Below are 23515 nucleotides of genomic sequence, written 5' to 3' on the forward strand. Positions count from 1 at the left end.
TTTTAGCTTTTAAGCATTAGGGAGCCATTCGCTGAAGAAACCAGATCCTGACATTGGATCACAATGAATAAAAGCATCAGTTAAAGTGCAATAAAAAAAAATTGAATATATAATTATATCAACAGAATTGAATAGTGTCACAGGATAATGCTTTCCTATTACTACATAAATGCAGAGGCAAAATTGAGGAACAAATGCCAAGTCAGGAGTCATTTTTTTTAAAGAAAGAAACAATAATCCTTTGACAAAGTTGTATTTCAGTGTAAACATTTAATTTACTTCTATTCTGTCCATTAAGTGGCCTCACAAATGGAATTATTTTGACTTATCTTGTTTGTGTGTCAGGGAATGATCGGAACTGCAAACTAACTGAATAAACAAGAGATCTGAGGTTTGGGGAATTGAGGGATGGATTTTGCTATATTTGTGAAAACTAAGTTATTCTGTTTACTTTCTCTCCTCTGCCTGTCTTACTTTACTTTATTCCTTTTTATTTTTATATATTAACCTTGTATTGGATAACAACGGTAGCCAGCACAGGGAGTAAGAGTTCCTGGCAACTCAGCTTGGTGGGTATGACAATCAAGGTCCAGACACCCCAAGTGGAGAAAAGAAGGTTTAAACACCAAAAATAAGCAGTTAAACCAACTGATTGCATACTATGTGATTGTGCTATAAAACCATATTGAGTAAGGCCTTTTGTGAAAGCTTGTAATGTTCTGAACTTGATGGTCTTTATGAGATATGTACAGACCATGGTTAAGAATATATGTATGTGTATATACATATATAGAATATATATTTGTATATATAGAAAATGGCAACTGTAGTGCAACTGTAGCATCACCTCACAACAAGCTGGTAGAGCAATCAGGCAGGGAGGGGCTACCTCCCACACCATTTGTTTACACAAAACTGACTTCAAGTACCCATTCATTGTACAACCTAGGGAAAGACTGGGATGAGTAGAGGCATTAAAGTCAATGGGAAGACACTGAGACATCTTGACTATCAACCCCTGATAATTTCCCTCATTCTGAATAACCATGAGTTGTCATGCCAGAAGTGGGTGAGTGTGGGGGGGAAAGCTGTTTAATAAAGAAACTTGAATCTGAGGTGTTCATCCAGTACTTCTGCAAGCCCAATAAAAATGTATATACAGATAACAGGTATGGTTTTGTGCTGGGGCCTCTCAGCACACAGGAGGGAAGTAAAGGTAGCTTTATACCTCTCCTGTATTCTGGGCTGCTTCAGTGATCAGAGTGGTTCAGCATTACAGCAATTGTGAGGCCCTGCTCTTACAACAAGAGCTATGGAGACAGGGAAGGTGGCATCATAAGGCCAGGCAGAGCAGCCAGCCCATCTCTACTCCTGCCCTGGAGGAATTTCCCTGTAGCCCTTTCCTACTGCTATGGTCCCTGTATGTCACTAATGTACCAGAAAGCGGTTGTGGTTGTAATGAGAATGTAGCCCAAAATATATATTTTCCAGGCACTTGGGTATTCTAATAAAAAGGAACTGAATATTTGTAAGCCTAAACTCAAGTCTTAAAACCCACCTGCAAAAGAAAGCATGCTGAGGGTGACAGTACAAGGCACAAGTGGTTTCTTAGACTTCTGACCAGAAAGTTCTTTGAGACTATCTTCTTCCTGCAATGGAGTAAAATGTATGGGTAGAAGTTTACTACTCTTTCGATTGCTTACACATGTCCATTCCAGTGTAGGTATGTGTGTGCCCCTTCAGTTTCTTCTTGCTGCTTGCAGTCGACAGGGCCCTTTATACAAGTGCTATGAGCATGCGATAACAGAGGGTGCTGGACCTGACTTTACGGATACCACTAAGGGGAAAAAAATCTGGCAGCTGTGCTCAGGGTGCATGCAAACCTACATTGGAATGGACATGTGCAATACATCTTGAAGAACAACAGTTACAGAAAGGTTAGTAGCAGTTTTTCTGTTTTGTTTGTTTTTGCTTCAAGAAAACAGGAGGATTAAGTATGCGTGTTCAAATAATAATAATATATGGAGATATACCTATCTCATAGAACTGGAAGGGACCCTGAAAGGTCATCAAGTCCAGCCCCCTGCTTTCACTAGCAGGACCAATTGTAGGAGCTGGATTTTATAATGTACTATGAGAATTAATGTATGATTTGATTTCATCCTGTCAGCCACCCTTTTTGAATAGCAGAAAGGAATGACAGACCAGAACAATCCTTATGACTGATTATGGTCACCCTTTTGTTTTAGGATAAGTTATAATGTCTACTATGGTTTCCTATATGTATTACAAATTAGGCACTCTAGTTAAATATACATTTCTTTGTTTTATGGTTTTAGTAAGTAAGAGACAGGATCCTCTATTGTGTCTATGTTAAGTAGATTAGAGGAACATTGAAGGCCTGGGTCTCAATGTAAATTGTCTTGGTTATTGATTGTAAAACTTAGCAAGGTTTAATTTGCAATGCCTTTTTGCTCGATATTAAATACTACTGTTTGTATTCTCAATCTGTTTGTGTGAATGAGTAATGTATGCATCAGGAAAAGATAAGGTGTGAAGACCATTGTTATAGCCAGATGATCAAGGAAGAAGGAGTGAAGAGACTTAAAGGACATCAAAGAATCATCAACGTGCATCGATAATGAAGGGCAGATTGACGACCCTGAGGTGAAGGCTGGCACCCCTAAGGACAATTGATTAAATCGGAACAAAGGACAGGAAGACCCTCTCAAGGTGTACTGGAATGTTTACACCAATTAAGAAGTAACCGGTCACAAACTAACACAGCAAAATCCAGAGGCTTCAACAGAGAAAAAAATCTATAAGAACAGGGTGCTTGGCCATGGGACTTTGGGTTCATCTTGCCACACTCCAGGAGCATCGGATCACGACCGAGAGAGCCCCGCTCCCCTCTGCAACCAATCTGGCTGGCCACTAGATTGATCCAGACTCTGGACTGGTGACACTAAACATCATTGCAGGACTGTGTGTGTGTGTGTGTGTGTGTGTGTGTGTGAGAGAGAGTGTGTCTAAAAAGCATATGCTAACTGTGGTATTCTCAATAAATGCTGTGTATTTACCTTCCTCTATAAAGATCCCGTGTGCTTTGTATGAGCATAACACACGTACTGATTTTGCCCCAGATCCCTAACTCACAATCCTGGGTTTAGCAGGCCAGTGCTCAAACCACTGAGCTATCCCTCCCCCAAATAAGACAAATAAGATAAACATAGTGTGATAGGCAGCACTGGTAGCATTAAGATTACCTAAAACTTCTATTATAAGACTCTGTTTTCAGTTACAACTTTAATCATTTGGGCTGAAATTTCCCATGCCAGCTCTCTGCCTCAGGGTACCTTTTTTGATCATTGTTGCTGAAACATTCTTTCTCCTATGCTCTCAATGCCCCCTTATAATAACCCTTACATCCGCAAGCATGAAGGGAGCAGGAGGAAACACTTTTACATGGATACAAAGTGATGAGTAGGAGAAAAATTAGTATACTAGGAGTGATGGGAAGGGGGGCAGTAGGAACTGGAGGACAGATGGATAGAAACTGAATGGGAAGGGACATAGACAGAAGCTGGTGGGAGGGGGGCAATAGGAGCAACATGGGGATGTGGCAGGAGCCAGAGGATGAGTACAGCAATAGAAGCATGTGGAGAACAGTGAAGGGTCTCTGACTACTAGAGAACATTCACATGCAGAACCTAGAACTGAACCCTGGATTCTTGAGTGTCACCATTCCTCTACTGTAAGCAAATATGTGTGAAACCTACTGGCAAAGTATGTTCCTTCATATAGAAGATAGCAACCTACTACTGCTTGTTACTGTGTTAGCTCAAGTAAATATGTGAATTCTGTGTGCTGTGAATCTAGAGGTTCTAACCTACTAATGACCTTTGTGGAGGGCAATATGGTTCCACATTGTAGAACATTTGTGGGGTTTCAGTTTCCTTTTTGTAAAACTTAAGAAATTACATTGAAAGCCACCTCACTGGGAAAAGAACATTAGGATTGCAAAGTAAAGCGCTCCAAAATTAGGAGCAGTCCTACTTATGTTTGCTGTACAATCTTAATTCAGTTCCTCTGTTCTTATGTAATGTAACCATCTTTAATTACATAAATAAAACCAGTGTAGATTGAACAACTAACTGGTGTAGATGATTTTGGAGAATGCCAAGTTTTATGTCCTAAAAACTAAGTATTTTTGAAATTCTAGTTACACAAAAGGACTTAGACACACTGTGAATAATCTAAACATATTACATATCAATTGCCTTCAACTGTGAAACTGTTAGAGCAACTTCCTTCAATCTTTGCACAAGAAGTGGGGCGGGGGCGAAATCTCTTGTGACTGGACTATAACCTTGAAATGGTTAATTTTGCCAGGGAAAACACCATCCCCCGGCATCTCTCTGAAAGAGGATCAAAATAGGATTTAGAAGAGGACCCTGGTAGCAAACATAAGAATAATCATTGTTAGCTTGTGCAAGTAAGGAGCAGACTCTAAAACTTACACTTAAATGCATTATTCTTAGGAATCAAATTTTATATGTGGCTATTCACCTCTGCATTCCCACTGGCAAGTACAGGGGTTTTAGATGCCTGGAGTAGCTTTTTCGCTGAGGCAGCCTCTGAAACCCTAAAAAGTGTGCCAGAAACTTGTGGGAAACAATACATTTCATCTGCACATTATACTTCATCTTTTAAGTATTTGTACAAAGTGGAAAGTTTGACTAGAATTATCTATCAACACACACCAAATAGCTTTCCTTTTTGTGAATGCATTTGGAGGTCACAAAACACTGTTTGTATGAGACTGATAAGGACCTTCTTAGGATAAAACATTGTTTTGAAATCTATCTCTATATGGTAATTGTGGATTCTACCTTTACAGTGTTAGCTGATAAAGGCATTTTTTGCCCCACATCAAGGAAATACACACAACAATCTCAAGTGCCCATATGCACTATGATGTGAGCCACCAAAGGGTTTCTAATAATTTTTTACAGTAAAACAAGAGATAGGTGATGTTTCTGGCATTGTCATACTATAAATGAATGTAAAGCAGCAACAGTTTCTTCTTATCAGCTGACGTAAAAGGCAGAGAGAAAAACGTATCATTTAAATAATAATATAGAGTTTTAGCGAGATGATACAACTATCTTATGGTCACTTTTTTGTACCATCACTGGGCAAAGATGCAGTTCTTGTTACCAGTTAAAATCCTGGTTTATTACTTTATTTTTCTTAATCATCGTTATGCTTATATCGTCTGACATGGCATCCCCATGCCTTTCAGCAGTACCCTTTGGGTTAATGTTCTCATTAATTAAAAAACTATGTTCCCAAAATGTGATAGTTTTTTTTTTCTTGAAGGTTTTAGAGAGTAATTTAAAAAAGTTATTGATAGTGTCAATTACCAGCAGAATACAACATTTTTCCAGTTTAAACCACAAGAGTGTACTAAACTGTTTCTGAATTATCTATGGCCTTTCTGTTTCCCTTTTTGGTTTACATATGAGGTATAATGAAAATATTTGTGTTTTAATTAATATCAAGACACTAAAAAAACAGATGTTGTGTGTATGACCTCTAAACTTTGGCAGAAAGAAATCTATTATAATGGAGATTATCCTTGATACTCATGCATGCATTTTATAATTATAGACAGTATAAGTACAAGAAAACTATTTGTGGTCAAAGATTAATTTATTGGACACTATCAGAAACATCAAGGGGGAAATCATTGTAATGAATGGAATTCCTCATATTTGAAGTCTTTTTTATGTTTAAATTATCCACAAATCATTATAAGGAATATTTTAAAAATGTAGAGAGCTCTATTTTAATTTTAATATAATTCCCAATCTTGCCAATCTGCTCTTCTGTCATGTTAAAATTATAAATTTCAAATTAACCGCATATTTTAGAAGAAAGCCCTGGAGGAACTGGACCAAATATATATTGCATGTCTTCTCTTGTTTTGTACCGTTGTGTGTAGGCTTTCATCTTCATTCACACTAGAAGACATCAAGTGTTACAGAAAGAGAAGATAAGAATTTACATGGTCAAATATATCTGAATTTCAAAGTCTCCTTTAAATTCAGGAATGGGTGGCAGTCTCTTTCCATACATGCCGTCTAATATCTGAAAACTTGAAATGTTTATGTAAGAATCTGTGGGAGTAGAATCTGGGACTATAGGGATGCTAGGCTACTGATGCTTCTGTATCACCATTGGAAGCTTAGACAGGGTTTCACCTGTAGGCCCTGTGAAGCTAAGCTCTGCAGGAAGTACTGCCCAGCAGGTCCTGGGTGGCAGCACCTCACAGCCCACTGATTGGCTTATGGTGATATATCTACCAGGAAGCCATCATAGGGAGCTGTCTGAGCAACAATGTAGGCTGCCTACATAAGAATGCTTCAGACCTTGTTTTGCTGTGGACCCTAAATTCTGGCTTTCAACCCTGGTTCATCCCAGACTCTGCTATTTGCTTGCCCTCAACTCTATTTGCCTGCTACCTGCAACTTGGTGCCTGTCCCTGACTTCCTGGTATCCTGACCTGGCTTGATCCTGATCCTACGACTCGGCTCATAACTGCAACTTAGTAGACTAGTGCACACAGGCTGCCCACGGCCCAGCCTTGACAGTTATGATATACAGAAAACACTTTTTCTGAGACACCTTCTGAAAGGCCTAGTTCTTTCAGTTTCCCTCTCATTTCTCCCCTCACCAAGTTCCTCCCAAAATAATAGTACATAAGAAGAATAAAACTTCAAAATGACCCACTTCAAAATGATTGCATTTACTAACCAACGCAAGCATACAGCTTTACTTCTGTAAGACTTGTCTTCTCTTCCCTCTACTCTCCAAGTGTTTCATAGCCCTTTTTAATCATATCTTCTCTAAGGCACTGATCCAGCAATCTGATCTGAGCAGTCAGACATCTGAAATCAGAGGATTCCACATGTACAGACAGAAGTCTGCCTGTGTGGACCAGATACCCAATCAGGATCTTGGACTATAACTTGGTATAGGTTGGATGTTGCCTTTAATTTGTCCACAATCACCATACAAATTATGGCACTGAATAAAATAATATAAGAGAAAATTGAGAGATTTGCCATTAACTTTTCCAAAATGAAAGTCTGGAAGAAGTAAGGTTAGAAGTTTTAACATCTTTATGTCAAGTTATTTTTTTATATTACAGTAGCTCCCAGAGGTGTCAGCTGTGATTGTGGCATATTTGTGCTGGGCACTGCAAAAAAAAAAAAGAAGTTTCTGCCACAATCTCGGATAGAAGCAGTCAGGGCCGGCTCTGGCTTTTTTGCCGCCCCAGGCAAAAAAGCCTCCCGCCGCCACCCCCCTCCTTTCCCCCCAGTGCGGCAGGGGAGGGCGGCGAGCCCGCCGCAGCTCCGCTCTCCCCAGCAGCCGGAGCGCCACGGGGAGGGCGGCGAGCCCAGTTGCGGCCCCGCTTTCCCCGGCGGCCAGAGCGCCGGGGGAGGGCGGCGAGCCCACTGCGGCTCTGCTCTCCCCGGCGGCCAGAGCCGGAGCACCGCGCCGCCCCCCTCCAGGTGCTGCCCCAAGCACAAGCTTGGTGGGCTGGTGCCTGGAGCCGGCCCTGGAAGCAGTAACCTTTTTCCACATCATAGTTCAGAATAGGTCATTAAAAGACTCTAAACAAGTAGATATAATTTGGAACTGTCATGTGCATATAAGAAAACCATGGTTAGAAAAATTACCGGTAGGTATTGCTCCCACATATATCTAGGAAAGTATGACCGACAATCAAAGTGGTGTATGGAGAAGATAATTATACATTGGATTATTCTTGGTTTCAAAAAAAGTCTTTAGATGAAGAAAGCATCCAACTGCAGAAATGTACATTAAATGTTTGTAAAGGAAATAGTTTATAATAGCTTACCTTAAATATTCCATTGAATTGTTGATGTTTTTTTATGTTGGTTGCAACAATATTATTCTGATGTGGTATCTGTGAAGGCTGATAAATCTATTAGTGTAACATGGTCAGAAGTGCAGACCAATATGTAGCCTGGATTTATTTATCATAGTGCAGACTCCAGTGAGGCATCTTTTATAAATCTCACTGCAACTTTAACAAAGCCTACTGTAATGTCATGTGAAAAATGTCACCAGATTTACTAATTTTCAGCTTTGAATGAAACAATATTGTTAATACATTGTTCTCTTTACAAGATTATTACCATAGCACCAGAATCATGTTCCTGTTTTATCAATGTTTATATACCAAGATGTAGGTTTCAGAGTTGACAGCTCTCACAATGGCATCGTGTGTTTGATGATATTTGGTGTTTTTCTTAAAACCTCAAACTGAAGTCAAAGGTATATTTGAGAATCTCAGCTTTCTCTTTATTTAACAAAAAATGGGTGTGGGGGGATTTCTAGCCCTTGGAGCTGCAGAGAAAAGTCTGAAAACATGCCCTGAGTGTACCCTGAAGGCTCAGAAGGCAAGAAAAAACTCCCAGATTATTATTATAATTTAATTGTATTTATTTTGTTTCATTATGATAATTAATAATAAGGTCTGAGTCATGATTTTTGAAAGCATGGGATTGGGAATACCTAGGTTCATAATTGATGGAGGCACTGGTCATAACTCCATAGTTAAAGTTAAGTTCAGTTTTGCACTTCAATCAGGAATTCAGCCTTTATTCTATGTGAATAACACAAAATTTCCCTTCCCAAACTTTACAGTACTTTCTCTTTGAGTATCGAATACATTTTCTGAAGATCTAAATCTTTTTGAGTTAAAATTAAAAACTGGGTTCTTCAAAAATGTAGCTTCCACGTCAGTCTTTCTTTGCTTAGGTGACTGCAATAAAGGAATAATGCAGACACTTCAAACTATCCATCTAGTTAAAATTCATTGGCATCTTCTTCATATGTTATATTTGAGGAAATTAGGTTGTAATTAAGCTATTAATGATTGTTGATCTCATGTTTTGTGATTTGTATATGGTACAAACAGCCTTAATAAACAACTCAGGTAACTTTTAAGTGGAAGAATTTACATCTAAGATGAATAATCCACTTACCAACTTTCCTCTACAACTAATTTACATGTAACAATTCTGTTGATTGTAATGACTCATTTATATGAGGGAGCTTAGACGTGTCAGTTCTCATATGTAGAATCCTTTGTCCCACTGTCACTGCTCTTTAAAGATTTTGGAGCTGCATGATAGCTTCGACATCAGTTCTTGAAAGGCTCCCCGTGGCACTATTGCATTGGCTCCACTGTGCATTGAGGTAGCAGTGCCAGGGTAACTGAGCCAGAAGTGCAGGGGGACCTCTTAAAGAACTGAGACATTGGCTCTTGGGGAATTAGGTTCTTCCTGGCCCTACCACTATATCACCAGTCTTATTAACACTGACTTTTAAATCAATAAGCCAATGGCAAATTAAGGAACTGAATTACCAGAATATTTTAGTTGTTTTTTCCCCCCTCTTTGGTGTACTAATGAATCTCCCCTTCAAAGTAAAAACTTTAAAAAATATTATTTAAGGTTGATACTCATTTTCAAATAATTGGAAATACCTCATGGTAACATTCTCTTCAGTTTCTTCTTCTGTACATGCAGAAACATTTTAATAGTAATAAAAAGGAAATCCCCAGACAAAAACTACATCCAATTACCATACTAATATATATTATCAACCTTAACTCCATGTGAAAGGATAGAAAAATTACAGATGTAATTATCTTAAAACCAAGAAAATGGATGTCTGTCCTCTGTCCATTGATGTGAGAACATCAGTGTCACCCAAGCAGTTCTTTGGGTGCCTTAATTGTACATTTCTTACGTTAACATGTTTGTATTTCTTTTAAGTGTAACCTTAACTCTGGATATCTGGATTTATATTGCCTGGTTTTGAGAGCATTTCAGCATCCCTGTAATGTGTTTCATTCTTACATTGCTGTTACAAATTCTCAACCTTATCTCCATTTTAATATAGTTTTTGTTTAGAATATAAAAGGAGTGAATTCATCATTGGCTAATACAATGTAAAAGCCAGGTTAACAGCTTTATAATAAGGATAGAAAAGGGCCTTGTAATTAATGAAGATTTTTCTCTTCTTGGAAACCAAAATTTTTTGGCTAGTGTTCAAGACTATGTATGTCATTTGAATTCTTCACTTGCAGAGAATGCAGCATTTATGCAGTACTATTTCTTGAACTCTGATTGTCTAAAAATATTGGCACTGATGCTGCTGGTAATTACAATTTAAGCTGAATTTACTTCACTTTCAATGTAATTGCCCAAGTCTTTTTCCGTATGGTATTGAAGTAATTAATCTCTGTTGGTATACATCATCAAAAGTGCATTAGCTCACAATGATTACTTGCAAATCTTATTTTGTTCTGCTATGTGACCCACTGTGCCAAATTCTTCTCTTTTTCTAACTTTGTTAATAAGCAATAACAAGAGAATTTATTCTCAGTGTGTCATGAAGGTGATGAATATATCTATCAGAATGTATCTTCCTAATGCACATAAATAATTTCAGCAATTTTATTTATGTTTAAAGTTTCCTGTGTAACTTTCACCTATGGAAATAGAAGGCTTACTGTAAGTTTTTCCTTTTTGCTTAGTCACATTCTTAATTCCAAGATTTTTGTTTTCTTTCTATTTCTTTCTTGATTTGTTTCCTATCATTGCTATTGTTTGCAATATATTGCCTTCTCCACAAGGACAGATCATCTCAGTCTTGTTGCTAGTGGTGATTTGTTGCTAGTGGTGATAATAGGCTTCCTTTACAAATGTTTATAGTTTACCCAATGTAAGGTCAGGCACCCACAATGGCCATCAGTAATCAGTCTGGAATACTGTTTTGATGTCTGACTTTTTGGAAAATTTTAATGCCTTCCCGGCAGCTCAAATATCTAGAAACGAAACTTGCTTGTTTTTTGTGGTTTTGAGGTACAGTGTGTCGCAAGCAGCCTTATTTGTCTTTGCTGAAAAGATCTAGTTACCACTAAAGTCAGTGAAAAAACTGGGTCTCTTCTTACATTGTTCTGGTGGAGATTTTTGCAGTAAGTATTGTATATATTTTACAATAATTATACTTAAGAAAATCTATAGATAGTATCGTAAATCTGTTTGGAAGATGTGTTTATTACATTCTTATCACTGGATTGGGCGGGGAATAGGCCACCCTCAGGATCCTTATTGGGCAGGTGTGTGCGCCATCTGGCAAGAGAGCCCTTTCCTTTCTCCCCACCAGGACATATTTCGAGATTGTGAAATGGCTGAGGCTGGACAGAGTGTAACAATGCTTCAATTATCCTAGCCACTCTTTGGCCATGTGGTGTTAGGGGATGGGAATATGTTTGAGAGAGCTGATGGGCTCCAGTGAACAGCACCCCATTTGTTTAAGAATTTCCAATGTCACAGCAACCATTCTTTGGGCTGAAAACTACCCCACCTCATCTGCCCTGTTAGCCTGCGGAGCAAGAAAACTGTAGCTTTTACCTCAATATAATTAGATGGGGTAAACCCCTATTGGAGAGAGTCAAGGTCAATCCTAATAAACTACGTTCAAGTAAAAACTAGCTTTGCCTTGTGTCTACTAAAATTTTACATCAAGAAAGCTATCTCCAGTTAACAGTGTCATTCCAGAAACACACCTCTTTTTGCAGTGAATACTTGAACTTTTCTCTCATCTGTACCCTCACTTCCCTTCCCAGGGAAGAGTAAAGGGATTTACCATTTGGCTGAATCTGAAATTTAATAGTGGAGGTTTGGCTAAGCTAGCCAACCCTCTTTCCATGCTGGTATTTTATGAGGCCATTGGATTTTGGAATGAAATGGACAAAATAATACCTGGAAGTTTGTTGGGGCTTGACATTAAAGTTAAGAAAGTTGCGGCCTGCTTCAATAAATCCACTCATGTCGGTAATCTAGAGCTGCGTGGAAATCTTTAGACAACAGAGGTTTTTGTCAGAAAATGTCACTTTATTATAATAGAAACTTAATGGAAATTTATCCGTTTCTATGAAAATTTCACCAAGAAGGTATTTCAGGTCCTGGATGGAATTTCTGGTCAAAAGGGGAGAGAGAGCAGCTGAGTGTCTAACCCTCTGGCTATACAATTCAGTCAGTGTGTCTCTCTCACTTGCATCCAATAAATATTTTCTTCATTGATATGAAGTGGAACAGCCCCAGCAGGAGAGACTGACTTTTTAGCCCAGTACTCAGAGCACTCACCTGAGATATCCGAGAGTCAGGTTCAGGTCCCTGATCTGAATCAAGTGAATGCCCTAACCACTGGGCTATTGGCTATTCTGGGCTGAGTGTGTCTCCCTCTCTGATAGTTTTAGAGAGATTTTTAAAAGGCCTGGTTTATTCCAAAGCAGAATGAAAACAAATGTTAAAACTATATTTTTGGCAAAAGAGAACTTTTGTTTAATGGCCAGCCCTAATATCCTGATTCTCTTACATGTCTTGATCAAGGGGAATTAGCATAAGTTTGAGGTAATGTCATCATCTTGCAGCAGTCACTTTAGAAAGGCTTCATGGAAGAAATTTTTGGAGAGAGGTTTTCCCACTGGAAGTGGGGCCAAAAGGAAGAAGACGTTCAAATAACAGTGAGATACAATGAAAGCAGAAAGAAGGAAAATTTGAAATAAATGATGGATGAGGCATGGAGAAGGATGGACCAAGAACAGAGATGTGAGCATGTTGGTTATGCAGAGGCCTGTATCAAATGTCTTTGAGGCAAACTTAAATACACAGTGTTTTACATAAAAATGGTGTGGTTGATTTTGTGCTCAAAATAATAAAGCATCTTTTATTCTTTAGAGACTCTTAGCATCCATCTTCCAACACATTAATTTGGCTGTCAATCTGAAAAAAATTAACATATACCATCACATTTTATATGCTACACTGAGCTTCCAGGTTTGTTTTTTTTCCCGCTGAAGTAATAAGTAGAAGGACTTCGTAGTTTTTAGAATCAGCTTTCCCTAATATTCTCTACCCTAGGGAAAGGCCAGTAGTTCACAAGCTATTTTACAGTGTACTGTCAGAAGGAAATTGGTATGAAAGCAATTTTGTATGACAAAAGAGGTCATAAGAACATCCCATATATCATCTCTGGACTGATTACCAAAACATATTGGTTGCTTATTATCATGACATAGCATTGCCATTTGCTATACAAAATCCATTACTGTTTGTTAAACAGTAAGCAGTATGGCTGTGAATTTCTGGAGGAAAGATTTTTCCCTAGTTTCTGCAGTATATGTTTAGAATAGAATATATTTCCATATAACCACCTACTGTTATATCAAATTGCTATTTTGGCGCTCTTTACAGGAAAGTTGCTCTCCGGAATTGTTTATGTATTTCAGGGTCTAATGTGAAATAACTTCTTAATAAAACATTATCTATTTGGTTTCTGCTTTGGGCATTACTTAGTAACATATGGATACCAGAAAACCAAATTTAAAAATCTTTATCTTGAAGATGGAATTGTCTAATGAGGAATCAGATACTCTCTGTAACTTCTCCTTTAATAAGAGGTGCAGTAAGTATACATATGTAATTTTGCCTGTTTGTTAGGTCAAAAGTGAGATCTATTCAATAAATAAGAATACCTTAATATTTGTACTCTTCCTCCAAGGTGTTGCCTGAATGAGGTATCATTCATGCCCAGTTCCAGCTCCCATTGTGGCCAATGGGAATTGGATCAGGCCCTTGAAGCACACTTTAAAAGCTGAACTGTGGTTGAGGTGGCTATCTTCTTTATACTGAAGAGATAAAATGACTGTTGTGATTGCAGTCTACTCCCTTCAGCAGAAAACCTTCATAAATTTGATAAAACTCAATAAAATTGGCAGTGCCTGCTTATAATACCTTACTGCATTTTCAGATCGGTGTGTAGAAAGCTGGTGCAGCTTTTGTCTATACTGTGTCAATCTCTAATGGATTATATTAATTTCTCCTCCTAATTCATCAAGTTCATTCTGGAGGTGCACATGAGACTTGTAAGTCAGATCTGAATGTAAACTGATCCAAAGTCTGAAGAAATCCCGATGAGGGGTTTGGGGCAGCCCTAAAGCCCTAAATCCGTATTGAAATTTTCCTAAAGTTCAGGGGGTGTTCAAATGCAGGGTTTTGGTTCAATCTCCTTTCTAATTTATTCATATTTTATAGAACAAAATGCAGAGAAAAGGAAGAGAAAAAGAATAAATATACTCTAGGGACAGAAGTGAGGGGATGTCCAATACCACCTTTTGAATCAAAGATATCAAGCTAGCAGACTAATGGAATTCACATTGCTAAATTCATGAAGGTTGGCAAATCTGTATTGCTTTAATGCATTATATCTAGAATAAATCAGAACTGCAAGCTTTGACCTTTGCAGTTATAACATGCAACTGCAATTCATTTATTTTATAGTACCAAATCATTCCTTTTGGACTGTGGGTTCCTTTTACATTTTCCATTTACACAACTATGTCAGTTTGAATATAATTCAACGATGGGGTTTAAACTGATAGAACCCTTCATCTTATCTGGTGAATTTTTATTCTCTTCACCCTTCCACCTTAAGTCCAAAATGGATTTTTATTTAATACTATAAGAAGAAGAAGAAGAGAGAAAGAATTGAATTGACTATGATCACCATTAAAATCTTCAAAATTTTACATTTTGCCTGCTTAATGGTACTATGGTATTCATGCACTTCTTATAGGGAATCTGATGGGGATGTTAATGACCTGCAAATGACAAGTTTAAAAAGTTTAATGGTGACTGTATTGCCAATTTTTAATAACTTTTGTATGACTTTCTTGAAAGAAACAGGCACAAGGGAAATGAAATGCACTTCATGTTTGAAAGTTAACATTGTCAGTGGCATTTGTTTTTCAGGGGCCAGAGAATTCAGAGATGAAACAAGCCTATTTAAGTAGTAGCCGTAAGAAATACAAAATGTCACATCATCTCCCCTTAATACATTGACAACCTTCACTCACAGAACTGCAAACATAGTAAAATAAATGATTAGATAGACACAGATTTTAAGACCATTTCCAATGTGTAAGGCAGTGACCACAAAGCTTTGTCTAAGTGAGGGCTTCATTAGCAATTTACTCTGTACTAAACAAATAACAGCAACCACCACTGATTAATATTGGTATGGTCTATAGAGGCTACAGGTTCCAGCATACGATTCCACTTTGCAACTTAAAAACATGGAGCATTGCATGCTGGAATGGTAGTTTCTTTGGGCTGCATGTCTATGGTTCAAGATAAGTGGTCTGGGATCACATTGTAAATTACACAGTAATAAGTCATCAGGACCAGATGATATTCATCCAAGAGTTCTGAGGGAACTCAAATATGAAATTGCAGAATTACTGTGTTATGTAATTGTTGCTTAAATCAACCTCTGTACTAGGTGACTGAAGGGTAACTAATGTAACACCATTTTTAAATGGCTTCAGAGGCGATCCTGGCAATTGTAGGACATAAGCTTATCTTCAGTATCAAGCAAACTGGTTGACTACAATAAAGAACAGAATTCTCAGACACATAGATGAAAACGATATGATGGGGAAGAGTCAACACATCTGTTGTAAAGGGAAGTCATGCCTCACCAATCTATTAGAATTCTTCAAGGTATTCAACAAGCATGTGGACAAGGGTGATTCAGTGGATACAGTGTACTTGGAGTTTTTAACAAGGCCCTCACCAAAGGCTCTTAAGCAAAGTAAGCGGTCATGGGATAAGAGAGAAGGTCCTCTCATGGATCAGTAATTGGTTAAAAGACAGGAAACAAAGGGTAGGAATAAATGGTCAGTTTTCACAAGGGAGCGAGATAAATAGTGGAATCCCCCAAGGATCTGTACTGGGACCAGGACTGTTCAATATATTCATACATGATCTAGAAAAGGGGGATAAACAGTGAGGTGACAAAGTTTGCAGACGATACAAATTACTTACGATAGTTAAGTCAAAAGCTGACTACCAAGAGTTATAAAGTGATCTCACAAAACTGTGTGACTGCGCAAAAAATGGCAGATGAAATTGAATGTTTATAATTGCAAAGTAATGACTTTTGAAAATATAATCCCAACTAAACATACAAAATACAAAATGATTGGGTCTAAATTAGCTGTTACCAATTGAGAGAGAGCTTGGAAACATCATGCATAGTTCTCTGAAAACATCCACTCCATGTGCAGTAGCAGTCAAAAAGCTAACATGTTAGGAATTATTAGGAAAAAGATAGAAAGTAAGACAGAAGAAATTGCAATGCCATTGTATTAAATCAATGGTATTCCCACACCTTGCATACTGTGTGCAGTTCCAGTCTCCCCATCTCAAAACAGATGTAGTAGAACTGTAAAAAAGTAAAGAGAAAGGGAAATGTTTAGGAATATGGAACGGCTTCCAAATGAGAAGAAGTTAAACATGGGATGTTGTGAAGGCCAAAAGTATTACTGGGTTCAAAAAATAGTTGGAGCTATCCTCCATGACCTTCTCTATCAATGGCTATTAACTAGGATGGTCAGGGACACAACTCTTTGATCTGAGTGTCCCTAAACCTGTGGGCAAGTCTACACTAGCGCGCTAGGCTCAGCTGCAGCATGTGTGGTGAAGACATGCTATGCTTATGGGAGAGTGCTCTCTTGTCATCATAATTACTCCCACCCAACTGCAAACAAAACCTACAACTCTGAAGAAAAAATCACCCTTTTTGATGCCTCACTTTATTAACAGAACATTGATTCCAAAATAGCACTGTCTGAACCATACCCTTCTCCTTAGGCTTAGCTGCTCATAGGTTCCATACCCCAATCTCCCTTGTATTCAGAGTAGAGTTAAATGATCTATACTTTCTTCACTGAGTGCCAGATTTTTAAAGGTATTTAGGCACGTAAAGATGCAGATAGCCCCCTAGATGCCTAGCTCCTACTTTTGTAGCACTTTTGAAAATCCAGTTGGGTGCCTATTTGCATCTTTAAACACCTAAATACATTTAAAAATCTGGCCTTGAATCAGCTTTTTTTTTACTTCAACCATTAGTTCTAGAAACTTACTTTAAAAAAAAAAAAAAGAAACAAACTGAGATTCTTGTGTAAACTTTTGACTCCAGGAGCTGGAATCTTAGCCCCTCCGTTGATCTGAATCGGAATCTTGCCACCCTTTTACAATGTGGCCTGCGCTTATTTACAAGTTCTGCCTTAGTTAGCTTTGCTTGCTGACTCTTTTCTTTCCAATTTTATGTTTTTAGTCTCACACACTTGAAGAGGGTGGCTTTGGACAGCTATAATTTGTTTTCCAACTAGTAATTTTTTCCCTCTGCTGTGAGTGCCTGGTTCTTGAAGTCAAGTCCAAGTCTGAGAAAGCCGCTCTCTTATAGAGTACCGTGAAATTACTTACCTCATCATAGCTGCCCCAGCTCAGTGCTCTGCTGACAAATCCTGCATTTTACCGAGTGCTTAACCCTCTCCATGCTAGCCCTTTATGGGCATATACATCTCATCATCTCAGTCACTTCCAGGGAGCTCTGCAGCTTTTACCATTCTGACTGTGTGTCCGCATTCTCCATCATGTACTGACCCTCAGACCAACCACTATGATGAACATCTCCTTGAAACAATACATCTTAACTTATTATGAAAATCAAATATCTTTTCAATGACTAATGTCAAATATTTTATTTTAATAAAAAGTTTCACATTTCACCATAAAATATCTGAAGTCTCTTTTGATTATTTTGCTTTGTTTCTTTATAGCCTGTTTAAAAAAATAAGAAAGAATCCTGAAAAATACTGTTCTTAGTAGTAAAACAGTAATATATCCAACTTGGTTTATGGCATTTAGCTCTGATTTTGTACAACTTCATCCAAGTTTCTGAGACAATTGTTTTCCTAATTGTTTTTTTTTTTTTTTTTAAGTTTGCTCTTGCAACAGAGATTTAAGGTAATGAGTCTTGGGTGCAAATCACAAGGTAATGAACTCCATGGAGACTGATGTAAGGAAGCAATTAATAGGAACCGAGGGGTAGTCAACTCTCTTATTCACAACTTGTATAGCATGGATAGTATTTTTACAGCCTAGGACACTGGCAGGCAAATCAAGTTGATAGCAAAAAAAATATAGTTATGGTTTAAGTATATATAATGTAGTTTGGCATTAAGAAAAATATACTGTACACACTGTTATCCTAAACAAGACTCTGCAAAGAAATGGGTTTTATTCTAAAGCTTAATTATTGTTAGCTCTGAAAATATTGATTACAGAAATCAAAACTTCCTAAATAACAAGTTTTAAAAATCAAACCAGGATCACGCAACCTCTGAACCAAGGATACAGGAGAAAACAATGCAAATTGGCAGATACTAATTATTTGCTGTGTGTTGTTAACTATGTAATGTGGCAATGTGGCTATTATATTCTGCATTTATTCCAGAAATGTTTGTTTTTTAATAAATTCTGTGGGACAAATCCTTTCCTCTTTTTGCTTGCACACGAAGTCTGAAAAGCAATAAAACTGGTATTGTGTTGGACCCTACGTTCTGAGGAGAATTACTTTGTGGCAGCTCAGCTTTGTCTTAGCAGCATGGCTGGGGAGTTTGGGGAAAAAACAGCGGCTTAAACTCCCTGTGTAATGGGATTGTGGGGGCAGTAACTACTACTTCAGCTAATGGTGAGCTGGAGTGCCTGCTCTGATGCTCTCTTTCCTGAATAGGGGATTCTGTTCCCCTGACTCCAAGTGGTATCCTCCGGACATACCCTGTTTTCTAGAGTTTTACAAGAGAGCAAAAATTGGTCCAATAATGCAGTTGGTGGTTAATTTCTAATCTGAAATAATTTTCTGTTTATATTTACAGTCCAAATTAGGGTTTTGGTTCATTTATTTTGGTTTTGTTTCCAGACTATCTCTGAACATCAAGGCTGACATTCTGACTCCACTGAAGTCAATGGGAGTTCTGCAATTGACTCAAAAGGGGCAGGAATTCACCCTAGCTGCTCAACTCTGCTAGGATAGTTTGGAAAACAGTATTTTCAAAACAAAATTTATAGGGTGTAAAATGGTCCCTAGCAAAATATAGTGAAACATTGTCATTGCTTTTGTACCATAGTAGCGAGAACTCTGTTGGCTTTCAGAATATCTGTTTGGAATTAGTATTAAAATCTCTTTTTTTCTTGTATATATTAAGTTTACTAAAGCTATAAATATTCTGTTTTACATGTGTATATATAATTTATCTTGCACTGTACTTTCAACGTTTCCATGAAATGCATTGTATAATATATGCATATTTAATTTTTTAAATTAACATCTTTGTTTACACTTCCCCAATCTAAAGAGGGAGTCAATGGTTTATTTTCTAGTTTGCCCTTTCTTCTCCTTTCTTCTTTTCTCTTCCTTTCCAAAGCTTGTTGGCCCTTAGCTCAAAAGTATATCAACAAAGAGATTACTATCTTGAAACATGGAAGTTATATGAGTCAACCCCATTTATGGTTTTAATCCTCTTTCGAGGAAATAACATGATCTAAAACAGAGACTGAAAGTATTGGGTCTATAACTTATCCGCATATTTTCTTTGAACTTTTAGCACAAAAATTTGGGAGAAGGAATGGCAGCCTTTCTTTATTTTTTTTCTGTAGTTTCCAAGTGTATTTGAAGTGTGTATATTCTTTTTGTTTTTGTTGTAGTTAACACCAGTTGGAACCACCATCTTTACAGGATTCTCTGGGAACAATGGTGCCATGGACATAGATGATGGTCCCAATGGCCAGATAGAATATATCATCCAGTACAATCCTAATGACCCAGTAAGTGAAGTTCTTCTTTTCAGGACATACACACTGTACAAAACTAGCATGTGTATTCTTTTTTTTTAAACCAGCTTAGTTTACCTTTCCTGCTATCTGTCTCTTATGGTAAACACCATTAATAATTCTTCTTATTTTGGGTCATTTATTTCATAACCCTCCCCAGCAGTTGCTTTACTCACTCTTATTTGTCATGCATTTTCAATCCACAATGAGTAATTTAATTCACATATATATATATAATTGTATTGATAGAAAAATATTAGGGTGTATTTTAAGAGGAAAATTGGTAAAGTTCCTTAAAGAATCATTCCCAGAATTAATTTATTCTGGTGGGGTATAAAAAAAATGAACATTTAAAACTGTTTCTTAGTTGTGAATCAAAATATTAGTCCTGATAATCCAATTTTAGTCTGCTACCCCACACTGCGAGATGATGGCAGATAATCTTAATGAATACAGCATGCAGTTCATCTGAGAGCATGCATTCATGATTTAATTCTCTACTTTGGTGTTTCAAATCCTCAGAAGAAAATTATTTTTGTTTCCTTGTGCAACTTCATTTAAAAAACTCTGATGCAGTTTTGCTCTGTTATACTAGTATCAAGTGCGATCAGCATGGCCAGAGGGCAGCAGGAGAGGGTTAGAAGGGAACCTTATTCCCTGTAGAGGGAAGAAAGTTTGCTATAGATTAATTAAAGCACCTGAAGCCAATTAAAGCACCTGAAGCCAATTAGAGCACCTGACGCCAGTCACCCGATAAAAAAACCCTGCTTCAGTCAGACAGGGGAAGGTGTTGGAGCAGAGCACAGTTTGAAGGAGTAGAAACAGAGTGGATTGGTGTTGGAGCAGAGAGCAGTTTGGAGGGAAGCAGAGGAAAGTTTGGAGACGTGCTGTGGTGGGCTAAGAAGACCAAGACCCTAAGTAAAGGGACACCTGGCTTGTGCAGAGGGAGGGCAGAAAGCCTCCACAAGCTGAAGGGCAGGAGAGGGAAGTAGCCCAGGGGAAGGAACCGCTAGTTCCTCCTGTCCCTTGGGACCCTGGGCTGGGACCCGGAGTAGAGGGCGGGCCCAGGTCCCTCCCTCTACTGTTAATATCCCAGTTCAGGGGCAAGAAATGGTGCCCTGAACCGTGTCCTCTTCCCCCCCTCCCCCCCCCCAAGAAGAGAAAGCGTGAGACCCATCATAGTAGTGTCGGCAATTTGCTACACAAGGTAGAGCAAGTCCATTAATTTACAGTAAATTGGATCATAAAACTAGTTGTATTTGTGCTATTATCAAGAACCACTAAGCTCTTTTCCCTTTTCCCTATTTACTTAAAGCATAGTGTCTCTTCCATATATCAGATTTGAATGAAGCCCCATGATTCCTATGACTTCATGCTTTGAGCATAATTTTTGTTCTTCTTTACAAAGAGTTTGTAAAAGTTAATTAAACAGACATGAGGATTCATATGGTATGCGAGAATTGCTACCTGGCATAGAGCCAGCCTAGACAGCTCTGAGCATGGAAAATTCTGGAGGGTAGTGGGTAGGACATTGTCAATTCATCATATTTCAGGAAATGCCAAATGACTCTACCAGCATTTGTTTGCTTTGATGAGGAGGGCAGGAAAGGGCCAAAAAGATTTTGAACCCTGGGTGGCAAAATGACTAGAACCACCGATGGCTCTGTGTCACCTCCTTCTGGCCCCTTGTTATAAAGAGATTTTTGGGGGGCAGAGGAGACATTGCCTCACTGCACTCCAATTTCCAATCGGCATAATAATACTTTTAAGGAGTATTACATCACAACTGTAATTTAGAGCAGTCCTGACCCCTTTGCATCTATTGAAGCTGTGCAAAGGGGTCATATCTAGGATCAGGATCTGGTCCTTTTCTTTCAGTAAAAGCTGATCTGGAATATTCTGATGTTTGCAAATCTTTTTCTCTAAATTCTTCATATTGTTTAAATTTGGGGCTTTCAATTAAATGCAGTTAATACATGCAATTAATACAAACAAATTAACGAGGTTTTAAAAAAATCATGATTAATCAGTTTTAATCACACTGTTAATAATAGAATACCAATTTAAATGTATTATAAATATTTTTGGATGTTTTTTCTACATTTTCAAATATATCGATTTCAATTAAAACACAGAATAAAAAGTATACAGTGCTCACTTTATATTATTTTTTATTACAAATATTTTCCCTATTGATAAATAAAAGAAATGGTATTTTTCAATTCACCTCATAAAAGTCCACTCAGTGCTACTTCTTGTTCCGCCAATTACTAAGGCAAACACATTTATTTACATTTACAGGAGATAATGCTGCATGCATCTTATTTATAATGTCACCTGCAAGTGAGAACAGGTGTTCACATAGCACTGTTATAAGCCGGCATTGCACGGTATTTATGTGCAGGATATGCTATACATTCATATGCCCCTTCATGCTTCGATTTATGCGCTCTAAAGTTTTACGTTGTTTTATTTCTGAGTACAGTTGTGTAAAAAATAATTCTATATTTGTAAGTTGCACTTTCAAGATAAAGATATTGCACTACAGTACTTGTATGGGAATATATATTTTTTTTCCTTCATGAAAATGGTGCAAAATTATTCCACTGGAAATATTCATAAATTAAGTGATTTTACACATGGTCAATATTTTCATCTAGTTCCCCCATTATGATCATTATTTTACCTTGAAGGAAAAATAATAAAAGGAGAAAGTTGCCATTATAGCATATTAGTACATTATACAAATTATTGTTGAAAGGTCTATCGCAAGGGTCGGCAACCTATGGCACACGTGCCAAAGACAGCATGCAAGACTCCAGCCTGCCATTAAAAATCCTGCCCAGCCCAGCCCGCTTTCCTCTGCCCTCCGCTCCCCACGCGGGGGCAGGGAGCAGAAACATAGGCATGCGCACGGGGTGGTGCCCACTTTCCCGGCGCAGCAAGCCACAGGGTCTGCGCTTCCAGGCCGGAGCGCCCATCCGAGCTCAGCAAGCCGCCGGCCCCTCCCCCGCCTTCCTCTCTCCCCTGGAGTCCTGCCGCCGCGCGCGCAGCGCTCTGGGGGTCGGGGCTGCGCGCTCCCGCGGGGCCGTGTTTGGCTCCGTGGGGAGCAGATATGGTCCCCACTCAACCGGAGCCCTGCCGCCCGTGCGCGCAGTGCTCTGAGAGGCGGGGCTGCATGCTCCCGCGGGGCTGCATATCTGGCTCTGCTTGGAGCCTCATGGTAAGGGGACCGGGGGGGCTGGATAAGGGGTGGGGGCAGTCAGGAGACAGAGGGCAGGGTGTGTTGGATGGGGGTGGGATCCCGGGCAGGGTGGTTAGGGGCGGAGGGATCTCTGGAGGGGGCAGTCAGGGAGCAGGGGGGTTGGATGGGACATGGGAGTCCCGAGGTCTGTCAGGGGGTGGGGGGTGGATAGGTGTCAGGGCAGTCAGGGCAGGGAGCAAGGAGGGTCCTGGGGGGCAGCTAGGGTGGGGGGGTCTCTGGAGTGGGTGGTCAGGGGACAAGGAGCGAGGGGAGTTGTATGGGTCGGGAGTTCTGGGGGTCCTGTCAGGGAGTGGGGAGTATTTGGATAGGCATGGGAGTCCCGGGAGTGTGTCTGGGGATGGGGTGGTGGATAAAGGTCGGGGCAGTCAGGGGACTGGTAGGTGGTTGGATCCTAGGGGGG

The 23515-nt window shown here is 38.9% G+C and overlaps 1 protein-coding gene across 1 annotated transcript in view; it reads left to right on the forward strand.

Annotated features, from left to right (window-relative positions):
• PCDH15 (protocadherin related 15) overlaps positions 1-23515 on the forward strand; it is a 698694-nt gene that overhangs the window by 201231 nt on the left and 473948 nt on the right. Inside the window, exon 5 of the mRNA XM_034775466.1 lies at positions 19725-19844. Within this exon, the coding sequence (XP_034631357.1) occupies positions 19725-19844 (120 nt within the window). The remainder of the gene's footprint in view (positions 1-19724; positions 19845-23515) is intronic.

This window comes from Trachemys scripta, chromosome 7 (genome assembly GCF_013100865.1).
Source record: "Trachemys scripta elegans isolate TJP31775 chromosome 7, CAS_Tse_1.0, whole genome shotgun sequence".
NCBI classification, from domain to species: domain Eukaryota; kingdom Metazoa; phylum Chordata; order Testudines; family Emydidae; genus Trachemys; species Trachemys scripta.